We start from the raw sequence: 14,357 nt of genomic DNA, 5'->3' as shown, positions 1-14,357 counted from the left end.
TGTCACCCTCTCCCTGTCTTTCTCTCTCCGTCTCTCTCTCTCGCGGTCTCTCTCTCCCTGTTTTCTTATTCCTGTGTATGGTGATCTGATAGAAAGAGAGAGAGAGGGGCTCCAACCTGGTCTTCATGTTTCGTCTACCCTTCGCTGCTGGGAAAGTGTTCAGTGTCAGCATGCTGGATACTCTACTGTATCAGGTTAGTCTGAACTCTCACCCCAGCACAGCAGCGCTCCATATTTCAAAACTCAGTCTACAATATTTGTATTTCCCCTTTATTACTCAATGACCCTCTGTTGTTTGTTGTGTGTTCCCACCAGTCCTTTGTGAAGGACTACATGATTTCCATCACCAGACTGTTGCTGGGACTAGACTCCATGCCTGGCTCAGGCTTCCTCTGTGCTGTGAGTAACTCATCTGCTCATGTTCTCAATAGTTATCATCAGAAAGCTATGAAATGTGATGATCAACAATATAATGTATAGGATACAGCCCTGCTTAGATTTTACTAAGGTTGAAGGGACATTAGTGTAGATGCCTGGTACTGAGGTTGAAGGGACATTAGTGTAGATGCCTGGTACTGAGGTTGAAGGGACATTAGTGTAGATGCCTGGTACTGAGGTTGAAGGGACATTAGTGTAGATGCCTGGTACTGAGGTTGAAGGAACTTTAGTGTAGCTGCCTGGTACTGAGGTTGAAGGGACATTAGTGTAGATGCCTGGTACTGAGGTTGAAGGGACATTAGTGTGGCTGCCTGGTACTGAGGTTGAAGGGACATTAGTGTGGCTGCCTGGTACTGAGGTTGAAGGGGTATTAATGTAGCTGCCTGGTACTGAGGTTGAAGGGGTATTAATGTAGCTGCCTGGTACTGAGGTTGAAGGGACATTAGTGTAGATGCCTGGTACTGAGGTTGAAGGGACATTAGTGTGGCTGCCTGGTACTGAGGTTGAAGGGGTATTAATGTAGCTGCCTGGTACTGAGGTTGAAGGGGTATTAATGTAGCTGCCTGGTACTGAGGTTGAAGGGACATTAGTGTAGATGCCTGGTACTGAGGTTGAAGGGACATTAGTGTAGCTGCCTGGTACTGAGGTTGAAGGGACATTAGTGTAGCTGCCTGGTACTGAGGTTGAAGGGACATTAGTGTAGATGCCTGGTACTGAGGTTGAAGGGACATTAGTGTAGATGCCTGGTACTGAGGTTGAAGGGACATTAGTGTAGATGCCTGGTACTGAGGTTGAAGGAACTTTAGTGTAGCTGCCTGGTACTGAGGTTGAAGGGACATTAGTGTAGATGCCTGGTACTGAGGTTGAAGGGACATTAGTGTGGCTGCCTGGTACTGAGGTTGAAGGGACATTAGTGTGGCTGCCTGGTACTGAGGTTGAAGGGGTATTAATGTAGCTGCCTGGTACTGAGGTTGAAGGGGTATTAATGTAGCTGCCTGGTACTGAGGTTGAAGGGACATTAGTGTAGATGCCTGGTACTGAGGTTGAAGGGACATTAGTGTGGCTGCCTGGTACTGAGGTTGAAGGGGTATTAATGTAGCTGCCTGGTACTGAGGTTGAAGGGGTATTAATGTAGCTGCCTGGTACTGAGGTTGAAGGAACTTTAGTGTAGATGCCTGGTACTGAGGTTGAAGGGACATTAGTGTAGATGCCTGGTACTGAGGTTGAAGGGACATTAGTGTAGCTGCCTGGTACTGAGGTTGAAGGGACATTAGTGTAGCTGCCTGGTACTGAGGTTGAAGGGGTATTAATGTAGCTGCCTGGTACTGAGGTTGAAGGGACATTAGTGTAGCTGCCTGGTACTGAGGTTGAAGGGGTATTAATGTAGCTGCCTGGTACTGAGGTTGAAGGGACATTAGTGTAGATGCCTGGTACTGAGGTTGAAGGAACTTTAGTGTAGCTGCCTGGTACTGAGGTTGAAGGGGTATTAATGTAGCTGCCTGGTACTGAGGTTGAAGGGACATTAGTGTAGATGCCTGGTACTGAGGTTGAAGGGACATTAGTGTAGATGCCTGGTACTGAGGTTGAAGGGGTATTAATGTAGCTGCCTGGTACTGAGGTTGAAGGGACATTAGTGTAGATGCCTGGTACTGAGGTTGAAGGGGTATTAATGTAGCTGCCTGGTACTGAGGTTGAAGGGGTATTAATGTAGCTGCCTGGAACTGAGGTTGATGGGGTATTAATGTAGCTGCCTGGTACTGAGGTTGAAGGAACTTTAGTGTAGCTGCCTGGTACTGAGGTTGAAGGGGTATTAATGTAGCTGCCTGGTACTGAGGTTGAAGGGGTATTAATGTAGCTGCCTGGTACTGAGGTTGAAGGAACTTTAGTGTAGATGCCTGGTACTGAGGTTGAAGGGGTATTAATGTAGCTGCCTGGTACTGAGGTTGAAGGAACTTTAGTGTAGATGCCTGGTACTGAGGTTGAAGGAACTTTAGTGTAGCTGCCTGGTACTGAGGTTGAAGGGACATTAGTGTAGATGCCTGGTACTGAGGTTGAAGGGACATTAGTGTAGATGCCTGGTACTGAGGTTGAAGGAACTTTAGTGTAGCTGCCTGGTACTGAGGTTGAAGGGACATTAGTGTAGATGCCTGGTACTGAGGTTGAAGGGACTTTAGTGTAGATGCCTGGTACTGAGGTTGAAGGGACATTAGTGTAGATGCCTGGTACTGAGGTTGAAGGAACTTTAGTGTAGATGCCTGGTACTGAGGTTGAAGGAACTTTAGTGTAGATGCCTGGTACTGAGGTTGAAGGAACTTTAGTGTAGCTGCCTGGTACTGAGGTTGAAGGGGTATTAATGTAGCTGCCTGGTACTGAGGTTGAAGGAACTTTAGTGTAGATGCCTGGTACTGAGGTTGAAGGGACATTAGTGTAGCTGCCTGGTACTGAGGTTGAAGGGGTATTAATGTAGCTGCCTGGTACTGAGGTTGAAGGGACATTAGTGTAGCTGCCTGGTACTGAGGTTGAAGGAACTTTAGTGTAGATGCCTGGTACTGAGGTTGAAGGAACTTTAGTGTAGCTGCCTGGTACTGAGGTTGAAGGGACATTAGTGTAGCTGCCTGGTACTGAGGTTGAAGGAACTTTAGTGTAGATGCCTGGTACTGAGGTTGAAGGGACATTAGTGTAGATGCCTGGTACTGAGGTTGAAGGAACTTTAGTGTAGATGCCTGGTACTGAGGTTGAAGGGACATTAGTGTAGATGCCTGGTACTGAGGTTGAAGGAACTTTAGTGTAGCTGCCTGGTACTGAGGTTGAAGGGACATTAGTGTAGCTGCCTGGTACTGAGGTTGAAGGGGTATTAATGTAGCTGCCTGGTACTGAGGTTGAAGGAACTTTAGTGTAGCTGCCTGGTACTGAGGTTGAAGGGACATTAGTGTAGCTGCCTGGTACTGAGGTTGAAGGGGTATTAATGTAGCTGCCTGGTACTGAGGTTGAAGGAACTTTAGTGTAGCTGCCTGGTACTGAGGTTGAAGGGACATTAGTGTAGCTGCCTGGTACTGAGGTTGAAGGGGTATTAATGTAGCTGCCTGGTACTGAGGTTGAAGGAACTTTAGTGTAGATGCCTGGTACTGAGGTTGAAGGAACTTTAGTGTAGATGCCTGGTACTGAGGTTGAAGGAACTTTAGTGTAGCTGCCTGGTACTGAGGTTGAAGGGGTATTAATGTAGCTGCCTGGTACTGAGGTTGAAGGAACTTTAGTGTAGATGCCTGGTACTGAGGTTGAAGGGACATTAGTGTAGCTGCCTGGTACTGAGGTTGAAGGGGTATTAATGTAGCTGCCTGGTACTGAGGTTGAAGGGACATTAGTGTAGCTGCCTGGTACTGAGGTTGAAGGGGTATTAATGTAGCTGCCTGGTACTGAGGTTGAAGGAACTTTAGTGTAGCTGCCTGGTACTGAGGTTGAAGGGACATTAGTGTAGATGCCTGGTACTGAGGTTGAAGGAACTTTAGTGTAGATGCCTGGTACTGAGGTTGAAGGAACTTTAGTGTAGATGCCTGGTACTGAGGTTGAAGGGACATTAGTGTAGCTGCCTGGTACTGAGGTTGATGGGGTATTAATGTAGCTGCCTGGTACTGAGGTTGAAGGAACTTTAGTGTAGATGCCTGGTACTGAGGTTGAAGGGGTATTAATGTAGCTGCCTGGTACTGAGGTTGAAGGAACTTTAGTGTAGCTGCCTGGTACTGAGGTTGAAGGGGTATTAATGTAGCTGCCTGGAACTGAGGATGATGAAGGTGGGGTGTTTGGGGTCTCATAGATGAAGATCACTGAGGAGGACCTGTGGATCCGCACCTATGGTCGACTCTACCAGAAACTGTGCTCCTCCACTGGTGACATCCCCATCGGCATCTACCGCACTGAAGCCCAAAAGTTACCAGTCTCTGAGGTACCTGTCTGGACAGAAAGATCATCATTTACAGGAGTCAATGACACCAAGCTGTACATCATCATGATGTTTTAGTGATAAAACATCAACACCCAAAATAAAAACTAAACTCACTCAATAACAACTCACAATAGAAACAGCTGCTGCTTGATATTGGTCTGAGCTGTGTGTGTGTGTGTCTCTCTCTCAGTCCCAGGTGTCCATCACAGTGGAGGACTACGAGGACACCAGAGAGCCCAGAGAGCCCCTGCTGTCCCGGAGGGGTCCCCACCGCAACTCCACCTCTTCCGAGCCCCCCTCCTCTTCCTCCCACTCCTCGGACCACCCCCTCCTCCGGCGGAAGAGCATGCAGTGGGCCAGAAGGCTGAGTAGGAAGGGGGGTCGGGGGCCCAGCGGGTCGAAGGGGGCCACAGGAAGCGCTGCAGAGAGGATCAGCCAGCAGAGACTGACCCTGTTCAGACGCTCTGAGAGACAGGAGCTCAACTCTCTGGTCCGCACGCGCATGAAACACCTGGGCCTCTCAGCCACAGGATTCAGTGAGTACTGTTAGATATGTTCTGTGGGGTGGATGTGTGGTCATGTAGCACTGCACTGTCCCTGCCTAATGGAATAGAACTGTTTGTTCATAGCTTTGTGTTTTCCTCCACTATTTTTTGTCAACATTACTAAGGAACAACTTAATTGGTATCTTCTGAGTTTCCTGTCTTGTGGTGTGTACTTCCTGTGTCAGATGGGATGACGGACCAGGGCAACAGGTTGTCTTACATCCTCATCAACCCCTCTCCTGACACCAGGCTGGAGCTGCACGATGTGGTGTGAGTACACAATATCCTGATGGCTCAGTCAAATCATACATCATCAGAAGGCAATTTCACACAATTTCCCTCAATATACTGGTCCAACTTAAATTAAGTCTTGCACATTCACTCAGGAAGAAATCACTAAAGTTAAGTGGGTAACCCTTCATAAAAAAGCCTGCAGGTATAATGGTTTATAACTTGTTTTAAGAACGTATAAGCATTTGTTAAATGTATTATTCATCTAAGTGTGTCTTGGTGTGTGTTTGTCCCATGTCCAGGTACTTGATCAGACCAGACCCTCTGTCTCTGTTGCCTAACCAGGGGGGCACGAGGAAGGTCAGCAACAGCCGCTCCGAGGGCCACAGGTTCGACACACAGAACAGCACCCATTTATGAGCGTAGACAACAGAACTCAGCAGCATAGTGTGAGTGGAGAAAGAAACGAGAGAGAGACAGAGAGAGAGAGACAGAGAGAGTGCGCGAGAGAGACGGAGAGAGAGCAAGGGAGAGAAAGAGAGAGAGAAACAGAAAGAGAGAGGGGGGGGATATTCTATAGGGAAGGACACATGTTCCACATCTACTCTGGACAGACAGCCACAGCTGTCACTTAGTTTTGTATTCGGAAACTCTCAAATGCATGGACCTTTTCTACAAGCTGTAGAAAGTGGAGAGTGGAGAGCTGGGGACACAGAAGTGCATTCTATGACCTTGTATTTGTATTTATGTATGTGCATGTACTGTATGTATGTTATGAGCCAGACACTGACATTTATATCTGGACAGCCAAAGGAACACATTTCCAAATGACTGTTATTTTTCTGTCTCTATGTGGTTGTGTGTGTCGAGGTGATTGCAGCCGAGCCAACAGTATGCTGATCTGGGGTTTCATGAATATTTTCTGTACCTTTTTATCTGATCGTACTGTTACTTTAACTCTCCGTCAGTTCCCACGTTCCTCTTTTAGCTCACCAGCAGCAGAGGAAGCCAAAGAGCAGTGATCACCTGTCAATTTCCACAATTAGAGAGCTAGCAGGCATACACTAATGCTGGATGATCTATAACACCATGTACTGTCTTCAGAAAGAAAGGGAAAAGATTTTAAGGAGCGACCCAGTCGATGAGTATCTCTTGAACAAAGCTAATATTCGTTTACTGATTCATGTAACTTTATGGATAGTTCCAAATGGCCAAGGCCAGCCTTTCTGTCTCTGTTAATTAGTTAGTTATTTAGTGTTTACCCTTCCCCACGTCTCCTCAACCAGCTCGCTATTCTAGTATTGTCATGCATGTTGGAGAGTCATGCATGTGGAGACCAAGGTCTTGAAAGCCGTGTGAATCTTTGTCTAAAACCCAGCAGAGGTTTTGCAGAGATGGTGGCGCCACCGTGTGGTGAGAATGCTGCTCAGCATCCCTGCACTAGAAGTGCCCTCATTCAGTGCTGTTTCAACAGATATGGAAATATGTAAATATTAAAGTTGCTATACATCTACTCTTTCAATGGCTCAGTTTGATTTCCAATTCATTTTCAAAGCTGTCATTATACTCTCACACTGTAGCCAGGCTTGGCTGCCGTGCCATCTTGTTCCCCCAGTTATGGCTTGCTGTGATCATATGTTTGTATTGGTGCCAGTGTATCTTGTTCCCCCAGTTATGGCTTGCTGTGATCATATGTTTGTATTGGTGCCAGTGTATCTTGTTCCCCCAGTTATGGCTTGCTGTGATCATATGTTTGTATTGGTGCCAGTGTATCTTGTTCCCCCAGTTATGGCTTGCTGTGATCATATGTTTGTATTGGTGCCAGTCTGCTCTGAAGGCTATGCATATCAATAGAGGTGTTTTCCTATCCTTATGAATCCCCTAATGGTCTGAATGCAGTCTCCGAAAACGTGGGGACATTGCCTTTACATTTTAACCGTGCTGTAACGCTGAACTTCAGTGATACAGATTGAATACGGCCCTATGCGTTTTATAAACATACAGAACATATATATATAATTATAAACTGGGTGGCTCGGGCCCTGAATGCTGATTGGCTGACAGCCATGGTATATCAGACTGTATAGCATGGATATGACAAAACATGTATTTTTACTGCTCTAATTACATTGGTAACCAGTTTAGAATAGCAATAAGGCACCTCTGAGGTTTGTGGTATATGGCCAATATGCCATGGCTAAGGACTGTGTCCAGGCACTCCACTTTTCGTCGTGCTTAAGAATAGCCCTTATCCGTGGTGTATTGGCCATATACCACACCTCCTCGGGCCTTATTGCTTAAATAGACCACCATTATGACCACCATTTTATGTAACAGGGTTCCTTCACTTTCCATTTATCACACTGGTTCACATTCAGTCCTACTCTCACAGAAACCCACTGCCTCTACTATTATACTCGAACCTACTCACACACTCACAAACAAATATACAGTTGTTATTAATGACTCAATAGATTAGATTACTCCTGCAAGGAAACACACACTACCCTCTAACACAATAAATCCCTGTCATTGTGTGTGTGGCAGTAGTAGGATGATTAAGGGTGTCACTAAGAGGGAAATCAGCTATATCACCTCCCATGAGCAGCGTCATCATGAGTCATTCACCTCCCTCTAAGAACCACAGTGCTGGCCCAAGTGCATTCCACTTCATTTTATTTAACTAGACAAGTCAGTTAAGAACACATTCTTATTTACAATGACAGCCTACCCCGGCCAAACCCTTCCCTAACCCGGACGACGCTGGGCCAAACCCTCAACTAACCCGGACGACGCTGGGCCAAACCCTCCCCTAACCCGGACGACGCTGGGCCAAACCCTCCCCTAACCCGGACGACGCTGGGCCAAACCCTCCCCTAACCCGGACGACGCTGGGCCAAACCCTCCCCTAACCCGGACGACGCTGGGCCAAACCCTCCCCTAACCCGGACGATGCTGGGCCAAGTGTGCGCTGCCCTTTGGGACTCCCGATCACTACCGGTTGTGATACAGCCCTGGATCAAACCAGGGTCTGTAGTAACGCCTCTAGCACTGAGATGCAGTGCCTTAGACCACTGCGCCACTCAGGTGACGGTTTGTCCAGGCCTTGGGAAGCGTCCTCTCATCAGCTCCCTGAATCTGATCCACCTTCTGCTCCCAAAGCTGAGTTGTTTACATTACCTCATTCATCTTCCATTGTTCGATGGACACACAGCTTTTAGCTGCAGCCCAGGCTGCGTCCCCATTCCTACTGTTGGCTTAGCCCTCATCACAGTTTACATGATGTAACTTCCCACTGGGCACAGACTCAATTCAACGTCTATTTCACGTTGGTTCAACGTCATTTCATTGAAATGACATGGAAAGAATGTTGATTCAACCAGGGAGTGCCCAGTGGGTTCTATTTCATTTGCAACCATCAGGTATGGTATTAACATCCTTAATTTCCCATACACAACCCCTTCTGCTCATGGCACGCACACACACACACACACACACACACACACACACACACACACACACACACATCTCAGCATACCTCATATACACAATCTAATGTGGACTGGGTGTGGTGAGGCTACAGAATAAACACTCAATGAAAATAATTGACGTTATAAAGGGGGTGAGAAGGAAGAGCCCTGAACAGTCACATACTCCAGGTCGAGGCAGAGACTGAAACGAGAAGAAATGGCAGCTAAAGCATGCAGCGTCCTGAACCCGGGGGCCACCCGAGGCCTGGGTTTGGAGATGGTTAAACAGATGGTGGAGTCTCCCTGGCCGGTCCGCCAGTTATTAGCCTGCTGCCGAGACCTAGACGGGCTCAGAGCTGAGGTGAGAGCAGAGCTGCTGCTGCTGGAGCAGAGAGAGGAGATTGGAGTGTTCATTATTCTATGTTTGTTCTTAGGGCAGCTACAGTGCCTTGCGAAAGTATTCGGCCCCCTTGAACTTTGCGACCTTTTGCCACATTTCAGGCTTCAAACATAAAGATATAAAACTGTATTTTTTTGTGAAGAATCAACAACAAGTGGGACACAATCATGAAGTGGAACGACATTTATTGGATATTTCAAACTTTTTTAACAAATCAAAAACTGAAAAATTGGGCGTGCAAAATTATTCAGCCCCCTTAAGTTAATACTTTGTAGCGCCACCTTTTGCTGCGATTACAGCTGTAAGTCGCTTGGGGTATGTCTCTATCAGTTTTGCACATCGAGAGACTGACATTTTTTCCCATTCCTCCTTGCAAAACAGCTCGAGCTCAGTGAGGTTGGATGGAGAGCATTTGTGAACAGCAGTTTTCAGTTCTTTCCACAGATTCTCAATTGGATTCAGGTCTGGACTTTGACTTGGCCATTCTAACACCTGGATATGTTTATTTTTGAACCATTCCATTGTAGATTTTGCTTTATGTTTTGGATCATTGTCTTGTTGGAAGACAAATCTCTGTCCCAGTCTCAGGTCTTTTGCAGACTCCATCAGGTTCTTCCAGAATGGTCCTGTATTTGGCTCCATCCATCTTCCCATCAATTTTAACCATCTTCGCTGTCCCTGCTGAAGAAAAGCAGGCCCAAACCATGATGCTGCCACCACCATGTTTGACAGTGGGGATGGTGTGTTCAGCTGTGTTGCTTTTACGCCAAACATAACGTTTTGCATTGTTGCCAAAAAGTTCAATTTTGGTTTCATCTGACCAGAGCACCTTCTTCCACATGTTTGGCGTGTCTCCCAGGTGGCTTGTGGCAAACTTTAAACAACACTTTTTATGGATATCTTTAAGAAATGGCTTTCTTCTTGCCACTCTTCCATAAAGGCCAGATTTGTGCAATATACGACTGATTGTTGTCCTATGGACAGAGTCTCCCACCTCAGCTGTAGATCTCTGCAGTTCATCCAGAGTGATCATGGGCCTCTTGGCTGCATCTCTGATCAGTCTTCTCCTTGTGTGAGCTGAAAGTTTAGAGGGACGGCCAGGTCTTGGTAGATTTGCAGTGGTCTGATACTCCTTCCATTTCAATATTATCGCTTGCACAGTGCTCCTTGGGATGTTTAAAGCTTGGGAAATCTTTTTGTATCCAAATCCGACTTTAAACTTCTTCACAACAGTATCTCGGACCTGCCTGGTGTGTTCCTTGTTCTTCATGATGCTCTCTGCGCTTTTAACGGACCTCTGAGACTATCACAGTGCAGGTGCATTTATACAGAGACTTGATTACACACAGGTGGATTGTATTTATCATCATTAGTCATTTAGGTCAACATTAGGTTATTCAGAGATCCTCACTGAACTTCTGGAGAGAGTTTGCTGCACTGAAAGTAAAGGGGCTGAATAATTTTGCACGCCCAATTTTTCAGTTTTTGATTTGTTAAAAAAGTTTGAAATATCCAATAAATGTCGTTCCACTTCATGATTGTGTCCCACTTGTTGTTGATTCTTCACAAAAAAATACAGTTTTATATCTTTATGTTTGAAGCCTGAAATGTGGCAAAAGGTCGCAAAGTTCAAGGGGGCCGAATACTTTCGCAAGGCACTGTATGTTCTTGAGGGCAGAGCCATGTATTTAGAGAGTTGGGTCGACTTTTAGAATGTTGTATTTTGTTTTAATTCTAGACATTCAGTTACATAGCCTTATTTAATTCAAATCAAATCAAATGTTATTGGTCACATACATACAGTATATTTAGCAGATGTTATTGCGGGTGTAGCAAAATGCTTGTGTTTCTAGCTCCAACAGTGCAGTAAAATCTAACAATTCACAACAATACACACACATCTAAAAGTAAAAGAATGGAATTAAGAAATATATAAATATCAGGATGAGCAATGTCGTAGTGGCATTGACTAAAATACAGTACAATAAAATACAGTATACAGTGGGGCAAAAAAGTATTTAGTCGGCCACCAATTGTGCAAGTTCTCCCACTTAAAAAGATGAGAGAGGCCTGTAATTTTCATCCTAGGTACACTTCAACTATGACAAACAAAATGAGAAAAAAAAACAGAAAATCACATTGTAGGATTTTTAATGAATTTATTTGCAAATTATGGTGGAAAATAAGTATTTGGTCAATAACAAAAGTTTATCTCAATACTTTGTTATATACCCTTTGTTGGCAATGACAGAGGTCAAACGTTTTCTGTAAGTCTTCACAAGGTTTTCACACACTGTTGCTGGTATTTTGGCCCATTCCTCCATGCAGATCTCCTCTAGAGCAGTGATGTTTTGGGGCTGTTGCTGGGCAACACAGACTTTCAACTCCCTCCAAAGATTTTCTATGGGGTTGAGATCTGGAGACTGGCTAGGCCACTCCAGGACCTTGAAATGCTTGTTACGAAGCCACTCCATTGCCCGGGCGGTGTGTTTGGGATCATTGTCATGCTGAAAGACCCAGCCACGTTTCATCTTCAATGCCCTTGCTGATGGAAGGAGGTTTTCACTCAAAATCTCACGATGCATGGCCCCATTCATTCTTTCCTTTACACAGATCAGTCGTCCTGATCCCTTTGCAGAAAAACAGCCCCAAAGCATGTTTCCACCCCATGCTTCACAGTAGGTATGGTGTTCTTTGGATGCAACTCAGCATTCGTTGCCCTCCAAACACGACGAGTTGAGTTTTTACCAAAAAGTTATATTTTGGTTTCATCTGACCATATGACATTCTCCCAATCTTCTTCTGGATCATCCAAATGCTCTCTAGCAAACTTCAGACGGGCCTGGACATGTACTGGCTTAAGCAGGGGGACACGTCTGGCACTGCAGGATTTGAGTCCCTGGCGGCGTAGTGTGTTACTGATGGTATGCTTTGTTACTTTGGTCCCAGCACTCTGCAGGTCATTCACTTGCTCCCACAGTTGATTTCTTCAAACCAAGCTGCTTACCTATTGCAGATTCAGTCTTCCCAGCCTGGTGCAGGTCTACAATTTTGTTTCTGGTGTCCTTTGACAGCTCTTTGGTCTTGGCCATAGTAGAGTTTGGAGTGTGACTGTTTGAGGTTGTGGACAGGTGTCTTTTATACTGATAACAAGTTCAAACAGGTGCCATTAATACAGGTAACGAGTGGAGGACAGGGGAGCCTCTTAAAGAAGAAGTTACAGGTCTGTGAGAGCCAGAAATCTTGCTTGTTTGTAGGTGACCAAATACTTATTTTGCAAATAAATTCATAAAAAATCCTACAATGTGATTTTCTGGATTTTTTTTTCTCATTTTGTCTGTCATCGTTACATAGTTTGTCTGTCATAATTACAGACCTCTCTCATCTTTTTAAGTGGGAGAACTTGCACAATTGGTGGCTGACTAAATACTTTTTTGCCCCACTGTATATATGAGATAAGTAAAGCAGTATGTAAACATTATTAAAGTGACTAGTGTTCCATTATTAAAGTGGCCAGTGATTCCATGTCTATGTATATTGGGCAGCAGCCTCTAAGGTGCAGGCTTGAGTAACCGGGTGGTAGCCGGCTAGTGATGGCTATTTAACAGTCTGATGGCCTTGAGATAGAAGCTGTTGTCAGTCTCTCGGTCCCAGCTTTGATGCACCTGTACTGACCTCTCCTGCTGGATGGTAGCGGGGTGAACAGGCCATGGCTCAGGTGGTTGATGTTCTTGATGATCTTTTTGGCCTTCCTGTGACATCGGCTGCTGTTGTTGTCCTGGAGGGCAGGCAGTGTGCCCCCAGTGATATGTTGGGCAGACCGCACCACCATCTGGAGAGCCCTGCGGTTGCGGGCGGGGCAGTTGCCATTCCAGGCGGTGATACAGCCCGACAATTATGCATCTTTAAAAGTTTGTGAGGGTCTTAGGGGCCAAGATTAATTTCTTCAGCCTCCTGAGGTTGAAGAGGTTCTGTTGCGCTTTCTTCACCACACTGTCTGTGTGGGTGGACCATTTCAGATGGTCAGTGATGTGTATGGCGAGGATCTTGAAGCTGTCCACCTTCTCCACTGCGATCCCATCGATGTGGATATGGGCGTGCTCCCTCTGCTGTTTTGTTGACGTTGAGGGAGAGATTATTTTCCTGACACCACTCCGCCAGGGCCCTCACCTCCTCCATGTTGGTAATCAGACCTTCTACTGTTGTGTGGTCTGCAAACTTGATGATTGAGTTGGAGGCGTGATTGGCCACGCAGTAATGGGTGAACAGGGAGTACAGGAGGGAGCTGACCACGCATCCTTGTGGGGCCCCTGTGTTGAAGATCAGCGAAGTGAATATTTCCTATCTTCCCCACCTGGGGGCGGCCCGTCAGGAAGTCCAGGACCCAGTGGCACAGGGCGGGGTTCAGACCAGGGCCCCAAGCTTAATGATGAGCTTGGAGGGTACTATGGTATTGAAGGCTGAGCTATAGACATAGCATTCTTAGGTAGGTATTCCTCGTGTCCAGATGGGATAGGGCAGTGTGCAGTGCATGGTAATTATTAAATATTAACCAAATGTTGTTAATAGGGCGCTCACATGGCTGCCTTAGAATGTTGAAATAGTGTCATGTAAATGCATCATAATGCACAAACCTCAATGGCCCAACCCTCTAAATACATGGCTCTGCTTGAAGGCAAACTCCACTGAATAAGGAAAACTCTACTGAGCAAATATAGAAAATAAAGACTTCCTGGAGATGTATTTTCTGTGTCTAACCAACAATGTGTCCTTTGTGTTTAAGGGTCTGCGAGACCTGGCAAAGAAGCACCCCAATGTCATCCGTCTTGGTGAGTACTCGCTTTGTTCCATTCTTCTGTTTCTTCACACTCTAGCACTAGGATTATTGAGCCTATTAATGGCACTGTTGTCAATCTCACCAGTCACAGCATGCACTTGTATAGCCTGTACTGTATGAATCACATAGCAGAGTGCCAGGTTACTCTGAGCTGGCCAGCTGGGATGTTAGACTGGATACTGGGGTTGACTAGCCCCAGATCTGTTTGTGCTTTCAGGACAATTACTGTTAGGGGTGGCAAGACAGCACAAACAGATCTGGGTTTAGTCTAGCGGTTGACTGACAGACTTTTTCTCCTCTGTGTCTGACGTTGACCCCTGCAGCATTAAGGAGTCAGCCAGATGGGCAGTCTGGTGGGGAAGGCTGGGCTCAACGTGCTAGTAAACAACACGTGGGTGCTGACTCACGGCACCATGCAGACCACAAGTACCCAGGAAATACAGGCTGCATTCAACACCAACATCCTGGGCCCTATGGACATCACTAAGGTGAGGGC

The 14,357-nt window shown here is 46.0% G+C and overlaps 1 protein-coding gene across 1 annotated transcript in view; it reads left to right on the top strand.

Annotated features, from left to right (window-relative positions):
- Positions 1-6,667, top strand: part of LOC110485208 (potassium channel subfamily T member 2) — a 95,872-nt gene extending 89,205 nt beyond the window's left edge. Inside the window, exons 25-30 of the mRNA XM_036941419.2 lie at positions 93-194; positions 316-399; positions 4,250-4,378; positions 4,569-4,914; positions 5,109-5,193; positions 5,457-6,667. Of these exons, the coding sequence (XP_036797314.1) occupies positions 93-194; positions 316-399; positions 4,250-4,378; positions 4,569-4,914; positions 5,109-5,193; positions 5,457-5,574 (864 nt within the window). The 3' untranslated portion in view covers positions 5,575-6,667. The remainder of the gene's footprint in view (positions 1-92; positions 195-315; positions 400-4,249; positions 4,379-4,568; positions 4,915-5,108; positions 5,194-5,456) is intronic.
- The last annotated feature ends 7,690 nt before the right edge of the window (positions 6,668-14,357 follow it).

Source organism: Oncorhynchus mykiss, chromosome 13, assembly GCF_057628025.1.
Source record: "Oncorhynchus mykiss isolate SJ-2025 chromosome 13, ASM5762802v1, whole genome shotgun sequence".
Lineage (NCBI taxonomy): Eukaryota > Metazoa > Chordata > Actinopteri > Salmoniformes > Salmonidae > Oncorhynchus > Oncorhynchus mykiss.
Note: the sequence above shows the minus strand (reverse complement) of the source record. Positions and strands in the feature narration are given on the sequence as shown.